The sequence below is a fragment of the Bos grunniens genome, chromosome 15 (assembly GCF_055505025.1).
Source record: "Bos grunniens cultivar Pamir isolate PY7600 chromosome 15, Bosgru_T2T1.0, whole genome shotgun sequence".
Classification (NCBI taxonomy): Eukaryota; Metazoa; Chordata; class Mammalia; order Artiodactyla; family Bovidae; genus Bos; species Bos grunniens.
In genome coordinates this window covers 79,171,599-79,192,975 of record NC_141179.1, presented here as the reverse complement: position 1 = coordinate 79,192,975, position 21,377 = coordinate 79,171,599, and the positions used below count along the sequence as shown (strand labels likewise).

The 21,377-nt window shown below is 37.9% G+C and overlaps 2 protein-coding genes across 2 annotated transcripts; both read left to right on the top strand.

Annotated features, from left to right (window-relative positions):
• Nucleotides 1-8,083: 8,083 nt before the first annotated feature.
• LOC147358616 (olfactory receptor 5W2-like) lies at nucleotides 8,084-9,049 on the top strand. Its single transcript, XM_086342084.1, has one exon. It carries the CDS (start codon nucleotides 8,120-8,122, stop codon nucleotides 9,047-9,049), a length of 930 nt encoding a protein of 309 aa, XP_086198210.1. The 5' UTR covers nucleotides 8,084-8,119.
• Nucleotides 9,050-19,915: 10,866 nt separating this feature from the next.
• Nucleotides 19,916-20,863, top strand: LOC147358615 (olfactory receptor 5W2-like). Its single transcript, XM_086342083.1, has one exon. It carries the CDS (start codon nucleotides 19,943-19,945, stop codon nucleotides 20,861-20,863), a length of 921 nt encoding a protein of 306 aa, XP_086198209.1. The 5' UTR covers nucleotides 19,916-19,942.
• The last annotated feature ends 514 nt before the right edge of the window (nucleotides 20,864-21,377 follow it).

The following is a 21,377-nucleotide window of genomic DNA, read 5'->3' as shown; positions in this document are numbered from 1 at the left end:
CATATGCAGTGATTTTGGAGCCCAGAAAAATAAAGTCTGACACTGTTTCCACTGTTTCCCCATCTATTTCCCATGAAGTGGTGGGACCAGATGCCATGATCTTCGTTTTCAGAATGTTGAGCTTTAAGCCAACTTTTTCACTCTCCACTTTCACTTTCGTCAAAAGGCTTTTGAGTTCCTCTTCAGTTTCTGCCATAAGGGTGGTGTCATCTGCATGTCTGAGGTTATTGATATTTCTCTTGGCAATCTTGATTCCAGCTTGTGCTTCTTCCAGTCCAGCATTTCTCATGATGTACTCTGCATAGAAGTTAAATAAGCAGGGTGACAATATACAACCTTGACGTACTCCTTTTCCTATTTGGAACCAGTCTGTTGTTCCATGTCCAGTTCTAACTGTTGCTTCCTGATCTGCATACAGATTACTCAAGAGGCAGATCAGGTGGTCTGGTATTCCCATCTCTTTCAGAATTTTCCACAGTTTATTGGGATCCACACAGTCAAAGGCTTTGGCATAGTCAATAAAGGAGAAATAGATGTTTTTCTGGAACTCTCTTGCTTTTGCCGTGATCCAGCAGATGTTGGCAATTTGATCTCTGGTTCCTCTGCCTTTTCTAAAACCAGCTTGAACATCAGGAAGTTCATGGTTCATGTATTGCTGAAGCCTGGCTTGGAGAATTTTGACCAGTACTTTACTAGCGTGTGAGATGAGTGCAATTGTGCAGTACTTTGAGCATTCTTTGACATTGCCTTTCTTTGGGATTGGAATGAAAACTGACCTTTTCCAGTCCTGTGGCCACTGCTGCTTTCCAAATTTGCTGGCATATTAGTGCAGCACTTTCACAGCATCATCTTTCAGGATTTGAAATAGTTCAACTGGAATTCCATCACCTCCACTAGCTTTGTTCATAGTGATGCTTTCTAAGGTCCACTTGACTTCACATTCCAGGATGTCTGGCTCTAGGTCAGTGATCACACCATCATGATTATCTGGGTCATGAAGATCTTCTTTGTACAGTTCTTCTGTGTATTCTTGCCGTCTCTTCTTAATATCTTCTACTTCTGTTAGGTCCATATCATTTCTGTCCTTTATCGAGCCCATCTTTGCATGAATTGTTCCTTTGGTATCTCTGATTTTCTTGAAGAGATCTCTAGTCTTTTCCATTCTGTTGTTTTCCTCTACTTCTTTGCATTGATTGCTGAAGAAGGCTTTCTTATCTCTTCTTGCTAGTCTTTGGAACTCTGCATTCAGATGCTTACATCTTTCCTTTTCTCCTTTGCTTTTTGCTTCTCTTCTTTTCACAGCTATTTGTAAGGCCTCCCCAGACAGCCATTTTGCTTTTTTGCATTTCTTTTCCATGCGGATGGTCTTGATCCCTATCTCCTGTACAATGTCACGAACCTCATTCCATAGGCAGTCTATCTATCTAGGCCCTTAAATCTATTTCTAACTTCCACTGTATAATCATAAGGGATTTTATTTAGGTCATACCTGAATGCTCTAGTGGTTTTCCCTACTTTCTTCAATTTATGTCTGAATTTGGCAATAAGGAGTTCATGGTCTGAGCCACAGTTAGCTCTTGGTCTTGTTTTTGCTGACTGTATAGAGCTTCTCCATCTTTGGCTGCAAAGAATATAATCAATCTGATTTCGGTGTTGACCATCTGGTGATGTCCATGTATAGAGTCTTCTCTTGTGTTGTTGGAAGAGGGTGTTTGCTATGACCAGTGCATTTTCTTGGCAAAACTCTATTAGTCTTTGCCCTGCTTCATTCCGTATTCCAAGGCCAAATTTGCCTGTTACTCCAGGTGTTTTTTGACTTCCTACTTTTGCATTCCAGTCCCCTATAATAAAAAGCTACTCCACGTCCAAGGTCAGGGGCAGCGATGAGAGGAATTACCCAGATTCCGAGGTCGGGACAGTGGCCGGGAGGAGCTACTCCATGCCCCCAAGCCCAAGGCCAAGGGCAGCGGCTGGGAGGAGCAACCCCACACCCGAGGCCAGGGGCGGCGGCCAGGTGGACCCACCCCACGTCCAAGGAGCCGTGGCTGTGTGGGCGCAGGAGGGCCTAGAGGAGCTATCCCACCTTGAAGGTCAGGAAGGGCAGTGGTGAGGAGATACCCCTTGTCCAAGGTAAGGAGCAGTGGCTGTGCTTTCCTGGAGTAGCCGTGAAAAGATACTCCATGCCCAAGGTAAGAGAAACCCAAGTAAGATGGTAGGTGTTGCAAGAGGGCATCAGAGGGCAGACACACTCAAATCATACTCACAGAAAACTAATCAATCTAATCACATTAGGACCACAGCCTTGTCTAACGCAATGAAACTAAGCCATGCCCGTGGGGCAACCCAAGATGGGCGGGTCATGGTGGAGAGATCTGACAGAATGTGGTCCACTGAAGAAGTGATTGGCAAACCACTTCAGTATTCTTGCCTTGAGAACCCCACGAACAGTATGAAAAGGCAAAATGATAGGATACTGAAAGAGAAACTCCCCAGATCAGTAGGTGCCCAATATGCTACTGGAGATAAGTGGAGAAATAACTCCAGAAAGAATGAAGGGATGGAGCCAAAGCAAAAAGAATACCCAGCTATGGATGTGACTGGTGATAGAAGCAAGGTATGATGCTGTAAAGATCAATATTGCATAGGAACCTGGAATGTCAGGTCCATGAATCAAGGCAAATTGGAAGTGGTCAAACAAGAGATGGCAAGAGTGAATGTCAACATTCTAGGAATCAGTGACCTAAAATGGACTGGAATGGGTGAATTTAACTCAGATGACCATTATATCTACTACTGTGGGCAGGAATCCCTCAGAAGAAATGGAGTAGCCATCATAGTCAACAAAAGAGTCCAAAATGCAGTACTTGGATGCAATCTCAAAAACGACAGAATGATCTCTGTTCGTTTCCAAGGCAAACCATTCAATATCACAGCAATCCAAGTCTATGCCCCAATCAGTAACACTGAAGAAGCTGAAGTTGAATGGTTCTATGAAGACCTACAAGACCTTTTAGAACTAACACCCAAAAAAGATGTATATTACAGCATCTAAAGACTGATGTGACCTACATATTTGTCCATTTTATTGGATCTAATAAATATGATATGAAAAAAAATTAAGCCAATTAAATGGAAGTCAAAAATAGTATTGAAGCAGACAACATTTGATTACAATAGGCTTCCTCATCTGAAATTGGATAACTTAAAGAAGAATTGAGTGTTTTTTAGGAAATTCACAATTCAAATCCAAGTTGTGGCAATGGCATGGAGTTACTCTTCTATTCCATGAAAATTCTTGAAATTCCACAAAAATAGGGAACAGCATATCAAAAGACTCTGATGTATTCTAGGCTGTCTACTTCAGTCCTCATCACTAACTTTCCTTCTTCTTTCCATAACACATCCCTCTTGCACGTCACCAGTGACTGATGGAAAATATCTGTAATGTCAGTTGTTACTTCTCGTCTTTCATTTCTAATTATATTGACTTGAGTCTTCTCTTTGCTTCTCTTGATGAGTCTGACTGAAGGTTTATCAACTTTATATTCTAAAAGAACCAGCTTTTAATTTCACTGACCTTTGTTATTATTTTCTTTATGTTTTTCATTTATTTATGCTCTGATCTTTATGTTTTGGTTCCTTCTATTAACGTCAGGTTTTGTTTATTCTTTCTCTAGTTGCTTGAAGTGTAATGTAAGGTTGTTTATTTGTGATTTTTCTTGTTTCCTGAGGTAAGACTGTATTGCAATAAGCTACCTTCTTAGAACCGTTTTTGCTGAGCACCTTGGGTTTTGGATTGTCTTGTTTTTGTTGTCATTTGTCTCTAAGTATTTTTCGATTTCCTCTTTGTTTGCAATGGATTTCTCATATTGTCATTGGAAACAGATGCTTGTTATTATTTCAATTTTTAAAAATTTACCAAGTCTTGGTTTGTGATCCATGATATGACCTATTGTGGAAAATATTCTGTGTTTACTTGAGATGAATGTTTATTCTGCTTCTTTCAGATGGAATGTCCTACAAATATCAAATCTATCTGGTCTGTTGTGTCATTTAAGACTTGGTTTACTTATTAATTTTCTGCCTGGGTGATCCATCCGTTGGTGTAATTTGAGTGTTAAAGTTCCCCACTATTGTTGTGTTACTGCTAATTTCTCCTTTTATAGATATTAGCACTTGCCTTATATATTGAAGTGCTCTTGTATTGAGTACATATATATTTACAATTGTTATGTCTTCTTCATGGATTGATCCTTTGGTCATTGTGTAGTGTCTTTCCTTGTCTCTTTTAACATTCTTTAATTTAAAGTCAATTTTGTCTGATATGAATATTGCTTTTCCAGCTTCCTTTGATTTTCATTTGTATGTGGAGTATCTTCTTATATCCCCTCATTTTCAGTCTGTATGTGTCTCTAGGTCTGAAGTGAGTTTCTTATGTGTCTCTAGGTCTGAAGTGAGTTTCTTTGTGTATATCTTCTTGATGAGACTTAATTTGTGTTGGGGTCCTTTAGTGGACTGGAACCTGGTGGTCTGGAGTCGACGTGAAAGTGAAAGAGAGAGCCAAAGGGAGTGAAAGTGAAAGAAAGGGATAAGAAAGTGAAAGAGAGAGCCAAAGGGAGGGGGAGAGAGAGAGAGAAAGAAAGATACAGGGATCCAAGCTCTGATGGGGCAAAGGTGCTTTAATGATCTTCCTGTGAGTATATATAGGCTGTTGTACAAGAAATTTCTTTGAGAATGATAAAGATCAGAAAACCAAATGTACAGCAACCATTACCAAGGGAACAAGGGATTAATAATGGTCCCAATGTCAGGAGACAGTCCATATCTCAAGAAAGAGGATCGAGACTAAGCAGTTTTGTCGTAAAGAGAAGGATTACTGAAGGAGATTCAAGCCTGTCTCATCACGACCTCAGTCCTGGGAGCAGCTTGCCACTCCACTGGTTTCTGACAAGAGAAACTAAGGAACAGAGGATTTATGAGAAACAGCACGTAGGAATCCTCCTGTTAAACATTCCCTGAAAAATTTGTTCATTTTTATTAGATTGTTTGTTGTCTTAATGTCTATGAGGACTGTTCATATACTTTGGCTACAAGTTCTTTGTCAGATATATAGATAGATAGATAGTTTTCAAACATTTTTCCTCAATCTTTGAATATACATGCATTTATATATATATATATATATTCAAAAGCTTGCTTCTCTGATTTATTTTTGCACATTCTTCCACTAATCTCTTGCTACATAAACTACATGCCAAAACTAGATAACTTGAGAAGGACCACTGACCAGGTATGCTCAGTCATGTCTTACTCTTTGTGACCCCATGGATGATAGCTTGCCAGGCTCCTCTGCCCAAATTTCCCAGGCAAGAATACTGGAGTGGGTTGCCATTTTCTACTTCAGAGGCTCTTCCCAACCCAGGGGTCGAACTCACATCTTCTGTTAGGCAGTCAGAAACCCTTGAATATACATGCATTTATATATATTCAAAAGCGTGTTTCTCTGATTTATTTTTGCACACTGTTCTAGTTATCTCTTCCTACATAAACTGTATTTCAAAACTAAATAACTTAAGAGAATGGCCACTGACTCCTTATTTTGTTCTTTCCCGTGTTTACTGAGGTTGCATGAAATATTCAGTGGAAAGACTGGCTAGGTTGCAAGTACTTTAATAATTGAAATTAGATGAAAATGTCTAGAAAGATGAACCCAAATTCTCCCCTTTCAGTTCATGTAATCTCAGAATGTGCCACACTGCTTAATCAGATGGCTAGTTGTAACAGTAATTCATGGCTTTCACATACTGTCTTCTTCAAGACAAGACCCAGAAGTGACTTATAATATTTCCACTAATTTTGTTTGTCAAAACAGGTGAAGTGTGGCAAAAATTCAAAGAAGGATAAATATGCAATATAGAGGAATCTTGAATATGTTTCAATGAAGAAAATAAGGCTGATGAGTAACAACAACAAAAACAAACAAACAAAAAGCATGTTGCATATTTCTGTTTAAAAGGAGGCTGAGTCATCCCAGTGCACCAGTCCCAAGCATCCAGTATCGTGCAGGGATGGTACGGGGAGGGAGGAGGGAGGAGGGTTCAGGGTGGGGAACACGTGTATACCTGTGGTGGATTCATGTTGATATATGGCAAAACCAATACAATATTGTAAAGTTAAAAAATAAAATAAAATTTTTAAAAAAAGGAGGCTGAGAATTGGAAAGCACAAAGAATCAGAAAGTAAATTAGTATTAGTAGTTACCAGGGCTCAAGGAGGAAGGAAGGGAAAGTGACAGCTAATAAATATGGATTTCTTATTGTAATAATGAAAATGTTGTGGAAGTAAATACTGGTGATAACCTAAGAACCTTAAAAATATAGTAAAAACAAAGAACTGTATACATTAGAAGGGTGAATTTTATAATGTACATATTACATTTCAGTAAATACTGAAACATGAACCAAGTGTGGTAATATCTTTAAATGAGATGTGAAGGAGACTCAAACACTATGAACAAATCTAACAAAACGAAAATAATGGAGGGAGGATCTTTTTGAGTTTCAGTAGGTTTACTCTTTAACTAAAGAAGGACAAAACCATTTCATAACTGTGAAGCACATCATACAAAAAAATTTTGCAGTTTTCTTTTTACCATAGATCAATTTGATGACAGTAGTGAAGTATGAAAATGCAGCCTGTTCTGAATTCTCAGGGGAAAATACAGAAGCAGAAGTATAATTAATGAAATGTTTGCATAAGATCAAAACAGAGGGGCAGTAGCACAGGGATTTAAGCCCCAATGTACCTGGTAAAATAAGAGGCGATCTGCTTATTGTTCAGCTAGCCAAGACCTGCTCATCTCAGGTAGGTTTCCAGTTCCTAACTTAAAGAATATAGAAGAAAATACATAACATTTTTGTGCCTGCCTACTCATGAAAATCTGAAATCAATGGCTAGAAATATTTTGATCTCAGAATCACAAGAACCTGAACTTGTTAATATCCAGAATGCAACTGTTTATTTTATTTTGCTTTTTCTTCACAGGAAATATCTACTTTTTAATCATTGGAAAAATGTACACATGAATTTAAAGTATGTTTTCTTTATTAAAATAGAGTAGGTACCACAGTAAAAATAAAACCATGTACAAATTCATCTCCATGTGAACCACGTGCCATGTTTACTTAGGTCTGAGGGGAAAAAAAGTTCATTGCTCCCATTCTATTCTTATAAACATTAACCTGTATACACATACACACATATAACAAAGAGGAAAGTCTATGCATTTTAGAAACATTATTATCCCTCATCTTATTTCCACTTTAGTAACTAACGGGCCATTTAAAATCTAAAATGATGCGAATCATACAATAAATTCTTGTTTTCACTTCCTTTCAGCTCTTTTTTCCACTCGTTAAAAGAGGTTCACCTTTTGACAACTGCCACTCCACAAAGAGGTAATGAGCATTGTGGGGAAGCAAGAATAAATTTCTAGAAAATCAGGTCAATAATACTTAATTCATGTCCAAGAAAATACTGATCATAGCATAAACTAAATCCAGGAATATAATTATTTTTTATTACTAGTCATTGATGTACTCGCTGTTTCTGGAATTAAATAAAATTCTCTGAAACCAATCATGCTTTTTTGAGAAGCATAAAAATTGTTATCGTTCTTTGTATCTAGACTATTTTCAGCCCTCATAAATGCTCAGTCCTATATCTTATGGCCTGGTCTCTCTAACACTGGTGTCTCTTCTAGGTTTTTCTCAAGAGGTAAAGAGTCAAATTTCTCTAAATCTGCTCCCTGGGATGAAGAAACTAACACTCAGAGAAGAGCTTATAGAAAGTAAAAAAAAAAAAAAAAAAAACCTCATGAATGACATCTAGATTTACATCCAATTTCTCAAAGGTCTTTCTCAGAGACTTTTTTATTATTGCAGAATAGAGAGCCATGCCTCTTTAAAGAGTGGGTGCATGACTGAATAATTTTCTAAGTATAAAAAGATACAAGAAAAATATTCTGTATTTTGACATTTTGTAGATGCTGAAGTGTCGCACATGCAAGTATCATTTTCTTGATCATTTTCTCCAAAAGTTTACACAAGAACAAAGAAGAATGGACACAGGGAATTGCTCCTCCTTAACTGAATTCATTTTCTTGGGAATTACTGATAACACCAAGACCAAAGTTATTCTATTTACCATGTTCCTCCTTGTTTATCTCATTACTCTTCTGGCAAATCTTGGAATGATCACCCTGATTAGGATGGATCCGCAGCTGCACACACCCATGTACTTTTTCCTCAGCCACCTCTCCTTCTGTGACCTCAGCATTTCCACAGCAGTTGGCCCCAAGATGCTGGTGGATCTATTGGCTAAGAACAAATCAATTCCCTTCTATGGCTGTGCCCTGCAGTTATTGGTGCTCTATACCTTTATAGATTGTGAGTGTCTCCTGCTGGCAGTGATGGCTTATGACCGGTACAAGGCCATCAGCAGCCCCTTGCTCTATGCAGTCAGCATGTCCAGTGGGGTGTGCTCCCTGCTCATGGCTGGGGTTTACCTGGTGAGTATAGCAGAGACGTTGATACACATGACATTAGCATTCCGCTTATGTTTCTGTGGGTCAAATGAGATTAATCACTTTTTTTGTGATGTTGCTCCTCTTCTATTGCTATCTTGCTCAGATACACAGGTCAATGAGTTACTGATATTTACTGCTTTTGGCTTCATTGAACTGAGTACAATTTCAGGAGTTCTTGTCTCTTACTGTTATATTATCCTATCAGTCTTGAAGATCCACTCTGCCAAAGCGGGGTTCAAAGCTTTCTCTACCTGCATCTCTCACCTAACTTCTGTGGCAATTTTCCAGGGAACAATGCTCTTCATGTATTTCAGGTCAAGTTCTTCCTACTCACTAGATGAAGACAAAATGACCTCTTTGTTTTACACCCTTGTGATTCCCATGTTAAACCCTCTGATTTATAGCCTAAGGAACAAGGATGTGAAACAAACTCTGAAAAAATTGAAGGATAAATGGTTTTAAAATTGTATATTTTATGTATGTACACACATACACATCCATGCATATATGCTGATTGTTGACTTATTAAAATTAAATGGGAGGTTACATGAGAAACATAATTTCTATTTGAAGTATATTTCTATTTCCCCCACCTGTCATGCTTCTTTATATTTCCAGAATTTGTATGTGGTATTAGTTTCTGGGAAAAACTTTTCTGACCTTTTTCAATATGTTAATTTTCAAGCACTATTTAAATTACACTAAGATATGTAGTGCATTTTGTTCATTGATCTTTGAGCTTTTCAGTTCTTTATGTACTACAATACATCTTGTAGCTTAAATACTACTAAATATAAGCTGGTATTAATAATGTATTAACTAAACAGTCAAGTAATTCATTATAAGCCTGAAATTCATCATGAGATAACACATAGTGGTCTATTATTCAAAAGTAAAAATATCTAAAACTAGTCTAAAGGAAAGGTATCTTTGGATATTCGGAAAAGGATTCAATTTGGGAGATGAAAAAATAGCAGGCAGAGGATCTGACAGTTACTCAGATTTTGAAGTGTACGAGTCCATGCCTGTTAGAAGTTATATTGGCTACAACATGGAAGAACCATGAGGGGCATATGCTAAGTGGAATAATCCATACAGAGGAAGACAAGTACTGCACGGTCTCACAAACACATAGAATCCAACTGGTCAAGCACATAGGAATAGAGAGTAGATCGGCTGTTGCTATCGGCTGAAAGGTGGGAGCAATGGGTGATGTTGATCAAAGTTTACAAACTTTCTGTTACTTGATGAATAAGTTCTGGGGGTCTAATGTGCACTGTAACTCTAGTTAACAATTGTGTATTGTAAGACTGAAATTTGCTGAGAGAGTAGTTCTTAAAGGTGTTCTTGGCAGGCACACTCAAAATGATAGCTATGTAAATTGATGAATGTGTTAACTAACTTTTTGTAGTAATTATCTCACAATGTACACATATATTAAATCTTCATGCCCTATATCATAAGCATGTTATTTGTCAATTTTATCTGAATACAGTTTTAAAAAAAAGCGTAAAAGAAGTTAAGGGACAGTGGACAGAATCATGGTAAAGTACATAATTGTGCTTCATTATCAGCTATCGATTCTTCTGTGACTCTCTGCACACCAATTTCCTTCCCATTTTCCTTACTCTTAGCTCTGATTAAATACCCCTCTTTGTCTCTTTGTGGTTTACAAAAAACCACCTATGTAAAAGATTGCTTTATATCACCCTGTTTATCAGAGTTCTTTCCTAAAGACTGAGCATTGCATTGTATAAACAAAGCACTACATGTTGTCTGGAAGATCAAATAAACAAATATATAATAAACTAAAAATAGAAGACAACACTTTTTCACTGCTAATTATATGTCATTAGTACAAAATTAAATGAGGGTTTGATAAGTAGCTTAAAAATGTATATCAGAATATGGTTAACATATTGAACACATATACACATGTTTGTTTGGAAGGTCCATAAAATAGTTTTAAACATTAGGATAATATACTATAAAGACATGCTTATTAATTTCACTAGAAAGAATAAGCTCTAAGTTCTTGCTATTTGACTATTTCATCTGCTTCTGATCTGGTTTCCTGAAGGCTAAAGCACTAAATTAGTTTGTTGAGAAAGCTAGGATGTGACCATGTATTTAAAATACCATAATGTACTGAAAGAGACATATTTATCCATTGCAATTATACAATTAAAAGCCTCTGATGGTCTTCAATTTTCCTGCTGCCATTGTAAAATGACCTTATGTGACAATATTTCAGAATGGAAAAATAAAGCCTACATAATTCCTCTGTTGTTCAGGGTGGTATTTGTAAAGCACTATGCCATGTTAAGAAAAATTCTCATAGTGAAAAAATTAGGATGATTCTTGCATAATAGAAAAGACTTAAATATGTGTACTCCTGGCATACTTCATCAATTCACTTAGACTTCTTTTGACTTGTTGTATCCACTCCAGTACTATTTCCTGGAAAATCCCATGGACAGAGGAGCCTGGTAGGCTATAGTCCATGGGGTCGCAAAGAGTCGGACACGACTGAGTGACTGAACTGAACTGAACTGATGAGCAGCAAAATGGCAGCAAATATAGTCAGAAATATAGTTAAAATACGGTGTCAGTGGACTACTATTAATTCAGAGATTAATAAACATGGATCTAATTAATCCATCCTCATATATATAATCAGTTTTATGTCACCATCTAAAGACTAATTCAACATAAATACTACCCCATTATATTGTATCTGGTGGGGAATATATAAATAGAAGAAAATTTTAAGCCCATTAAATGGAATTCCAAAAATAGAACTGACTGATTCAGTTAATTGTAGGCTTCCTCTCCTGAAATTGAAAAAACTAATGAGAAATTATGGAAATTTTTTAAAAATAATTTCTAACTCAGATAGGAATATGGGCAAAATGATTCTTCTTTCTTGAGAGTAATCTGTGAAAAAAAGGGAACAATACATCAAAAACTTTATTCTAGCTTGTAAATTTCAGTATTCTTCATTCTTTACCATTATAATGTCTTCACATCACTTTATCCTCATACATGCAACAATGGCTCATGGAAAATATCATTGTTCAATTGCAATTTATCAATGATATGTGTAATGTTTTAATATTACAGTCAAATTCCTATATCTTGACCTCTTTCTTCATACTTGCCACTGAAATACTTTAGCATAAACATGGCAATCACCAACTCAATGGCATGAGTTTGAGCAAGCTCTGGGAGTTGGGGAGGGACAAGAAAGTCTGGGGTGTTGCAGTCCATGGGGTCGCCAAGAGTCAGACACGACTGAGAGACTGAACTGAACTAAATCATGGCAAAGCAATGTTAGATTTGGTAAATGTCTAATGCAGAGGACAGACTCATACTTGTTACAGCTGTACAAGTATACTCATTATAAATAGAAAAGCAGTAATGTTCAACACACTGGTAAGTAGGAGGATCTGGGTTAAAGCTGCTGCTGCTGCTGCTAAGTCGCTTCAGCCGTGTCCGACTCTGTGTGACCCCATAGAGGGCAGCCCACCAGGCTCCTCTGTCCCTGGGATTCTCCAGGCAAGAACACTGGAGTGGGTTGCCATTTCCTTCTCCAATGCATGAAAGTGGAAAGTGAAAGTGAAGTCGCTCAGTCGTGTCTGACTCTTAGCGACCCCATGGACTGCAGCCTACCAGGCTCCTCCATCCATGGGATTTTCCAGGCAAGTTACTGGAGTGGGCTGCCATTGCCTTCTCTGGGTTAAAGCTAGAGGCAGAAATCTTTAACCACCATGGATGTCTTTCTCTTTAGTTAGAACCATGCTATAAACTAGGCAGGAACACCACTCTAAATACTCACTCTTGCTTTATACCTCTCAGATCACCCTGTGTAGAAGAGGGGTTTAAGCTATATTACCTCTAAGGCTCTTTTCAGGTGGTATGATCTGCCTCTATAAAATATGGCTTTATTGTGGTATAAATCCATCCATATGACTGGAAAGAATATAAAGAAAAAACAGAGAGTCACTTCACATTCAGTCAAAGAATTGATCTGAACATATAGGCCGGGTATCTCAGTTGGTAAAGAATCCGCTTGCAGTGCAGGAGACCCCAGTTCAATTACTGGGTCGGGAAGATGCCCTGGAGTAGAGATAGGCTACCCACTCCAGTATTCTAGGGCTTCCCTTGTGTCTCAGCTGGTAAAGAATCTGCCTGAAATGAGGGAGACCTGGGTTTGATCCCTGGATTGGGAAGATGCCTTGGAGAAGGGAAAGGCTACCCACTCCAGTATTCTGCCTGGAGAATTCCATGGACTGTATAGTACATGGGGTTGCAAAGAGTTGGACATGACTGAGTGACTTTCACTCACTCACTCGACCTGAAATGTCAGTTACATGAAGCCATTAAGACAGTGTGAGTTTTAGGAGGCCAAAAACTTTAAAAACAGCTGTTTTACATGCCCTGTTATCCAAGTTCAACATCTCATGGACTCCTTATGAGAGGGTAACAGGCAGGAAGGCTAGGGATCCCCAAGCAGAGGAAATAGAATGCAAGTGGCAGGTGTTTTTTGTTTGTTTTGTTTGTTCCCTCTCTGTACAAAATTAAAAGAAGGTTTGTTTTAAATTCTGTGTTGTCAGAAAGACCCCTGGTTCAGCCTGGACTTAACTTTTCTCAAACCTTGAACTGATAATGGCTCAACAAATCCCTATGTCTTACTCATGGGAATGTTCTCTTGAGCTGTGCTAATGAAACTATGTAATAGCCTGGAAATCTTCCTTTCTTTAAGGTTCATGTCAATTGTTTTATGGCCGGGGATGACTCACCTTGTGCCCCGGGCTGTCTCAAAAATGCATGTTGTGGGAGAGGGGCCTGATACAACTCTCTCAGTTCTGAGGTGATTCTGTAACAAATATATAACTCCTTGCTAAAAGCTAGCAAGGGGGTCACTCTTTCTGCCCCCTTCTGATGTCAGAGCTTGCTCTATCCCTTTATACTTTAATAAAACTTTATTACACAAAAACTTCAAGTGATCAAGCCTCCTCTCTGACTCCAGATCAAAATCCTTTCCTCTGGAGGTCATGAATTCTGGAGTAGCTCCTGGCTTGAGGCTGCAAACTTTCACTTATAGAAGCGGATAGATATCCGACTTTATTAGTGCTGAAGTAAATGGAAGTGAAATAAAATGTTAAGAGCTGTGTTGACATTTACCAAATGGCAAAAGTACTTATTTACACACCAAATAGTAAACAAGAATCTCCTATTGTTGAGGACGTGAAACAAGCATGGTTTTATGCACTGACAGTAGATTGAGACTTGACACTGCACCCGGTGAGATTCTATGTCTGAGTCTCCTGCTGCTAAGTCACTTCAGTCGTGTCCGACTCTGTGCAACCCCATAGACAGCAGCCCACCAGGCTCCCCCGTCCCTGGCATTCTCCAGGCAAAAACACTGGAGTAGGTTGCCATTTCCTTCTCCAATGCATGAAAGTGAAAAGTGAACGTGAAGTCGTTCAGTCGTGTCCAACCCTCAGCGACTCCATGGACTGCAGCCTACCAGGCTCCTCCACCCATGGGATTTTCCTGGCAAGAGTACTGGGGTGGGGTGCCATTGCCTGAGTCTCCTATAGCTGAACAAATAAATGTCCTAAGACCAAAAATATTATTCCTAGAAGTATGTCCAAGCATATAGAATGAATATGCACCCAAAAGACATTCATATAAATGTTCACCATTGTATTAATTACAGTAGTGTAACATCAAAAGCAACTCATTTCTTTTAATACATTAGATCAAGACTTGACATACTTTTTTGAAAGTATTTAATAATGTATATTTTAGGTTTGTAGACCATAAAATCTTGGTACAACTGTTTTGTCCTCTATCACAAAAGCAGCCATCCGTAATACATGAATGAATGGTGTGTCACAGCTCCAATAAAACTTAACAGGTCGAGTTCACTGACTCCTGCTTTAGATTAGACAAATGACTTTATGATAAGTTTGTATGCTGGAAAAGTACACAGCAATGAGAATGAATAACTACATCCTCATACAAGAGCATGGGAAAACTTCACAAACATAATCTTAAGTGAAAAAAGTCAGACATAAGAGTGTAAAATCTGTATGATTTCACTACTATGTACCTTAAAAATTTTAAAAGAATACATTTGAATCAGTTCTAATGAGGTGGATGAAACTGGAGCCTATTATACAGAATGAAGTAAGCCAGAAAGAAAAACACCAATACAGTATACTAATGCATATATATGGAATTTAGAAATATGGTAATGATAACCCTGTATACGAGACAGCAAAAGAGACACTGATGTATAGAACAGTCTTTTGGACTCTGTGGGAAAGGGCAAGGGTGGGATGATTTGGGAAAATGGCATTGAAACACATATAATATCATATATGAAACGAGTCGCCAGTCCAGGTTCGATGCACGATACTAGATGCTTGGGGCTGGTGCACTGGGATGACCCAGAGGGATGGTACTGGGAGGGAGGAGGGAGGAGGGAGGAGGGTTCAGCATGGGGAGCACGTGTATACCTGTGGCGGATTCATGTTGATATATGGCAAAACCAATACAATATTGTAAAGTTAAAAAATAAAATAAAATATAAAAAAATAAATAAAAATAAACAAACTCACATATCATATGGAAAATCAATTTCTGATGGATGTAGAGACAGTTTCTGAGAATCTAATAATTTTTTTTTTGATTTGGTTCTGGGTGCAGGAATCTTTCCATTTTTGAAAGATTTTTTGCAATCTACATTTTTAGATGGAAATTTTTTCTGTATGTATATTATACTTTAAAATCACTGTTTATTTTTTTTCCATGAGATTATAAAAATATTAATATTTTAAGTCTAAAATTTTCTTATATAAAATGATTATTCATATAGACTTATGAAATTGATGTAGAGTATAAGTGTCAAAGTATCTCAGTACATTATTAATCTTTATATCACTGAAAGCGCTGCCTTGCTTGTAGAACAGCACTGCGTTCGTCCACCCGCTGACTCTCCTGGCCACTCTCACAGCAGCGGGGAGCTCAAATGTACTTTAATACCAGACCATGCAATGAGCTCTCTATCATACTACTCAAGGTTTGAGGAACTGACCATTATATTAAAAAAAAAAAGATCACCTTTGGGTAGTATTTGCCGACATAAAATTGTTTTCGTGTCAGCAGAGGCACCAGGAAAAACCTAATCACTTTTTTTTCCTCACTTGTATCTGAAGCATACATTTTCTCCTTAGTTTTTTGATTACTTAAAATCTCCATTTTTAATGAAGCACCAACCCCATTGGGAGATATTTTAGGTTACCCACCTTGCAATTTATAATGTAGCTGCCCAAACTCAGGTTTAAATTGTTATGTGGGGGAAGATAGAAATGATGTTAGTCCACATGTTTTTGAGGAGCAGGCCTGTCAAAAAATTAACACTTGCTTCTGGCTGAACAAAATGTAACCCAAGGGATTTTTGCATCCCTAAAGATAGGGATGTACCTGAGGGAAAAATTAATGTGGATAGGAGTAGAATTAGGGGATTGAGAACAATTTTACATACACCATATGTATAACAGAGAAGTAATGGTAGCAAAACGCTTTTGAAACATAATCAGTTTCTTGATTTTGTGTGTGTGTGTGTGCACATGTGTGTGTGTGTGTGTGTGTGCATGCTCAGTCATGTCCGACTCTTTGCAACCCCTGGATTGTAGCCTGCCAGGCTCCTCTGTCCATGGAATTTTCCAGGCAAGAATACTGGAGTGGGGTGCCATTTCCTCCTCTGGGGATCTTACTGACCCAGGTATCGAGCATCTGTCTTCTGAGTCTCCTGCATTGGTAGTTGGATTATCCACCACTGAGCTACCTGGGAGCCCTTCTTAATTTTAGTGGGGAATTATTAGCAATCATATTGTGGTTTGAGATTTGCCTCAATGATGTCTCCACAGGTTACAGGTGACATTTTAGTGTTGAGCTCCTCATAGGCAAGAATGACAATGACATATATAAAGGCATTTTAAAAAATTGAGAATCACTTTTACAAAATTATACATGTACTACATTTATGAATTTTAGCATAAATAATTTCTCAGATTCATAAGAAAAAAAGTAGAAAAACAAACAAAAAAATTGAAAAGAACTGAGAAAACACCCAAACTGATAAGAAAGTCTGTGTATTTCGCAAATGAGAATTCAGATGAAACAGAACATTAGTTATGATCAGTATTTAATTTCAGTCCATTAACATTTAGGTCATGTTATCTTATTGTGGCTTTATTGCCACTGCCTTGCTGCTACTGCTGCTGCTGCTGCTAAGTCGCTTTAGTCGTGTCCGACTCTGTGCGACCCCATAGACGGCAGCCCACCAGGCTCCCCCGTCCCTGGGATTCTCCAGGCAAGAACACTGGAGTGGGTTGCCATTTCCTTCTCCAATGCATGAAAGTGAAAAGTGAAAGTGAAGTCGCTCAGTCGTGTCTGACTCTTAGTGGCCCCATGGACTGCAGCCTACCAGGCTCTTCCGCCCATGGGATTTTCCAGGCAAGAGTGCTGGAGTGGGGTGCCACTGCCGTCTCCATGCCACTGCCTTAATACCTACTGATTCACATAAGAATGAAATTCTTAAGCATTAACCTTTTGCTTATTTATCATCTTGTTGAGAATATTTGTTCAATTTTTTTTTGCTCACTTTTTGTTTTCTTTCTTTTTTTTTTTTTTAAATATTTTCATCATATATTATGGAAACATTTCTCTCTATATTCACTCATACTGCTTAATCCTTGGTGGTGGTGGTTTAGTCACTAAGTCGTGCACAACCCTTGGAACCCCATGGACTGTAGCTTGCCAGGCTTCTCTATCCATGGGATTTTCCAGGCAAGAGTACTGGAGTGGGTTGCCATTTCCTTCTCCAGGGATCTTTCTGACCCAGGAATCAAACCTGGGTCTCCTGAATTGCAGGCAGATCCTTTACCAATTGAGCTACGAGGGAAGCCCCCCTTATGCTAGATTAATTTAGTGACAAGGTCACTAAATAATTGATGTATACAAGGTCATCCTGTGCTAAATTTGTCCCTGAATCCATGAGCCAATATGCAGAAGCAGAAACATAATTAATGACATGTTTGTACAACACCAAAACCCAAAGGCAGTGGCCCAGGGATTTAAATCCCAATGTACCTAGTAAAATAAAATGCTATCTGCTATCTGTTCAGCTACCTAAGACCAGCTCATCTCAGGTAGGTTTTGAGGTCCTGATTTAAAGAACATAGGACAAAAACATTCACAATTGGGGGAAAATCAATTTATAAATAAAACATTTTATACCTGTTTACTCAGTTGAATACATTCTGTAATTTAATGTCCAGGAACAATATTTTCTTCTCAGAACTGGCAGATTCTGTACTTGTTAATATCCATAATATAACTATTAAGTTAATTTATTTTGATTCTGGTTTATAGGAAAGATATTACTTCTTTTATAATCAGAGTAGCAGATAGGTGAATTTAAAGGGGGCTTGGTGGGTTTGTTCTCTTTTATTTAAAAATATACTGTACAGGTGCATTTAAAAATTAAAATGTGCATATTCATCTTCATGTGATGCCCCATAGCTACTAAGGTCAAAAGAAAAAATTCCTTACACACTCACTGTTTTTGTGTATGTCAGAGACATGTAATCTGCATGCAAACATGACAGACACATAGTGCATACATACTAGACAGAGAAACCTATGTATCGCAGGAGCATTTATTGTCCCTAAACCTATTTCCACTTTTATAATATAAAAGTCCCTTAAAATCCAAAGAGATGCAATAGTAGGTGTTAGATTCTGTGGTTTTCACTTCATTTCAGCATTTTTTGTTGTTTAAGAGACTCCTCCTTTGGCAACAGAAACTCTATAAATAGGTAATAAGTCATGTGGCAAAGCAGTGATGAATTTTTCGAGCAAGGTTTCAATGCTACTTATTTCATGTCTCACTAAATACTAAAGACTAGGATCAATAACAATTATTTTCATTGCTACCAGTGCATGGTATACTAATAGATTGTAAAACTAATAATAAATATTTTAAATTATGTTTTATGTGCAACATGATAATGAAAATAAAATTTTGTATCCAAGGAATTTTTTCAGCATAGTAAATGGCTGTTCATATACTTCCAGCCTGCTGTCTCTAGCATCGGTGTTTTTTTTCACACTGCTTTGGCAATGTAACGAGATGTCAATTCATCTAAATATCCTTCTCGATACAAAGAATACAGTGCTCAGAGAAATTATAGAGCTTATGGCAGTAGTTTAGTTAGGAAGAACATCTAGAAATAGACAAAGTTTTTCAGCTATCTATCTCGGGTCTTTTTTATTATTATCGGATAGATAGCAATACCTCTTTAAAGAATGCCCACCGACTTAGTCATTTTCTGAGTGTATGCTCTGTCGCTAAGTTTTGTCTCACTCTTTGTGATCTCATGAACTGCAGCCCACCAGGCTTCCCTCTCCATGGGATAAGAATCTTGCCTGGAAAATCCCATGGATAGGGAGCCTGGAGGGCTGCAGTCTATGAGAACACAACGAGTCAAACAGAGTTTAGCGACAGAGCACGCATGCAGGCACACACTCAGAAAATGACTTGATCAATGGGCATTCTTTAAAGAGGTATTGCTATCAATCTGATAATAATAAAAATATCTGAGATAGGCAGTTGAGAAACTTCTGTGCAAATCTAGATGTAATTTCTGTGGTATGCTACTGCCTGTGTTGTTGTTGTTCAGTCACAACGTCGTGTCTGACTCTTTGTGACCCCATGGACTGCAGCTCTCTAGGCTTCCCTGTCCTTCACTGTCTCTTGGAGTTTGTTCAAATCTATGTCAGTTGAGTTGGTGATGTTATCTAACCATCTCATCTTCTGCTCCCTCTTCTTCTGCATTCAATCTTTCCCAGCATTAGGATCTTTTCTAATGAATTGGTTGAATGAATCTAATGAGTTAGTTCTTTGCAACAGGTGGCCAAAGTATTGGAGCTTCAGCTTCAGCATCAGCGGGTCCTTCCAATGAATAATCAGGGCCGATTTCCTTTGGGGATTGACTGGTTGTTGTCATGAACTCTTCAGTTCCTCTGAGCACTACCTTCCTTGTATCAAGAGGGATATTTGGATGAACTGATATCTCATCACGTCTTCAAAACAGTGTGCAAAAAACACTCATGTTAGAGACACCAGGCTGAAAATATTAAAAAAAAAAAAAAGACCATTGTAGAAATAAATTGTGTTCTTCCCTGCAGATATTTTGTGAACACCCCAAGGTGGTTCCCTTACATGTATCATTTTCTTGATCATTTCCTCAAAAGTTTAGACAAGAAGACAGAAGAATGAAAAGAGGAAACTGCTCCTCCTTAACTGAGTTCATATTGTGGGGAATTACGGATAAGCCTGAAGTCAGGATGATCTTATTTATCATGTTTGTTATTGTCTATCTCATTAACCTTTTGGCAAATCTGGGAATGATTATTTTGATTAGGATGGATCCCCAACTGCACACACCCATGTACTTTTTCCTCAGCCACCTCTCCTTCTGTGATCTCTGCTATTCCACAGCCATTGGCCCCAAGATGCTGGTGGATCTTTTAGCCAAAAAGAGATCAATCTCCTTCTGTGGCTGTGCTCTGCAATTTTTGGTCTTCTCTAACTTTATAGATTGTGAGTGTCTCCTGCTGGCAGTGATGGCCTATGACCGGTACAAAGCCATCAGCAGCCCCTTGCTCTATGCAGTCAGCATGTCCAGCAGGCTGTGCTCCCTGCTCATGGCGGGGGTTTACCTGTTGGGAATTATAGATACTTTGATACACACGACATTAGCATTCCGCTTATGCTTCTGTGGGTCAAATGTGATTAACCACTTTTTTTGTGACTTACCTCCACTTCTCTCCCTTTCATGCTCTGATACACGGGTCAATGAATTGGCATTATTCATTTTTTTTGGCTGTGTTGAACTGACCTCCATTTCAGGAGTCCTTGTCTCTTATTGTTATATCATTCTAGCAGTCTTGAAGATCCACTCTGCTGAAGGAAGGTTCAGAGCTTTCTCCACCTGCACCTCCCACCTAACTGCTGTGGCAATTTTCCAGGGAACTGTATTTTTCATGTATTTCAGGCCGAGTTCATCCTACTCTCTAGATGAAGACAAAATGTCCTCATTGTTTTACACCCTCGTGATTCCCATGTTGAACCCTCTGATTTACAGCCTAAGGAACAAGGATGTGAAACAGGCCCTGCAAAAACTGAAACTTTAAATGTGATTTTAAAGGTTTATATTTCACACACTCTCATAGTCACAAGTACACACATACTGTTGTTTTTGTGTTTATATCATATATATATATATATATATATATATATATAGAATCACTTATACTGCATGATGCAAGAGAAACAAAATTGTCTTAAACAGTTCAAATGAGAATTTGTTGTTATAAAGTCTAAGTTTTAGAAATATTTTAGTTCTGAAATATTGCATACTTCGATTCATGTATCAAGAATTTACATATGGTGCTTTCCCTTTGTTGAAAACTTTCCAGAATTTTCTAATTTTGTTAAATTTTGCAGGTTTATTCTTTCATTTGAATAATATTTCAGCTACCTTAAGAATTATTGAATTTCCTGAGAAATCTTTGAGTCTCTTTATGTTCTGTGGCATATACTGTACTTTCTATACAAATGAATATAAGCTAATGCTAATAAGAGGCATTAATTGATTAAATAACTATATAACTTATAAGAAATCTCAAAATCATTATGAAGTAAAAA

What these genes read in the sequence shown, in the direction of transcription:
- LOC147358616 (XM_086342084.1), top strand. Translation starts at nt 8,120, where the DNA reads ATGGACACAGGGAATTGCTCCTCCTTAACTGAATTCATTTTCTTGGGA.
- LOC147358615 (XM_086342083.1), top strand. Translation starts at nt 19,943, where the DNA reads ATGAAAAGAGGAAACTGCTCCTCCTTAACTGAGTTCATATTGTGGGGA.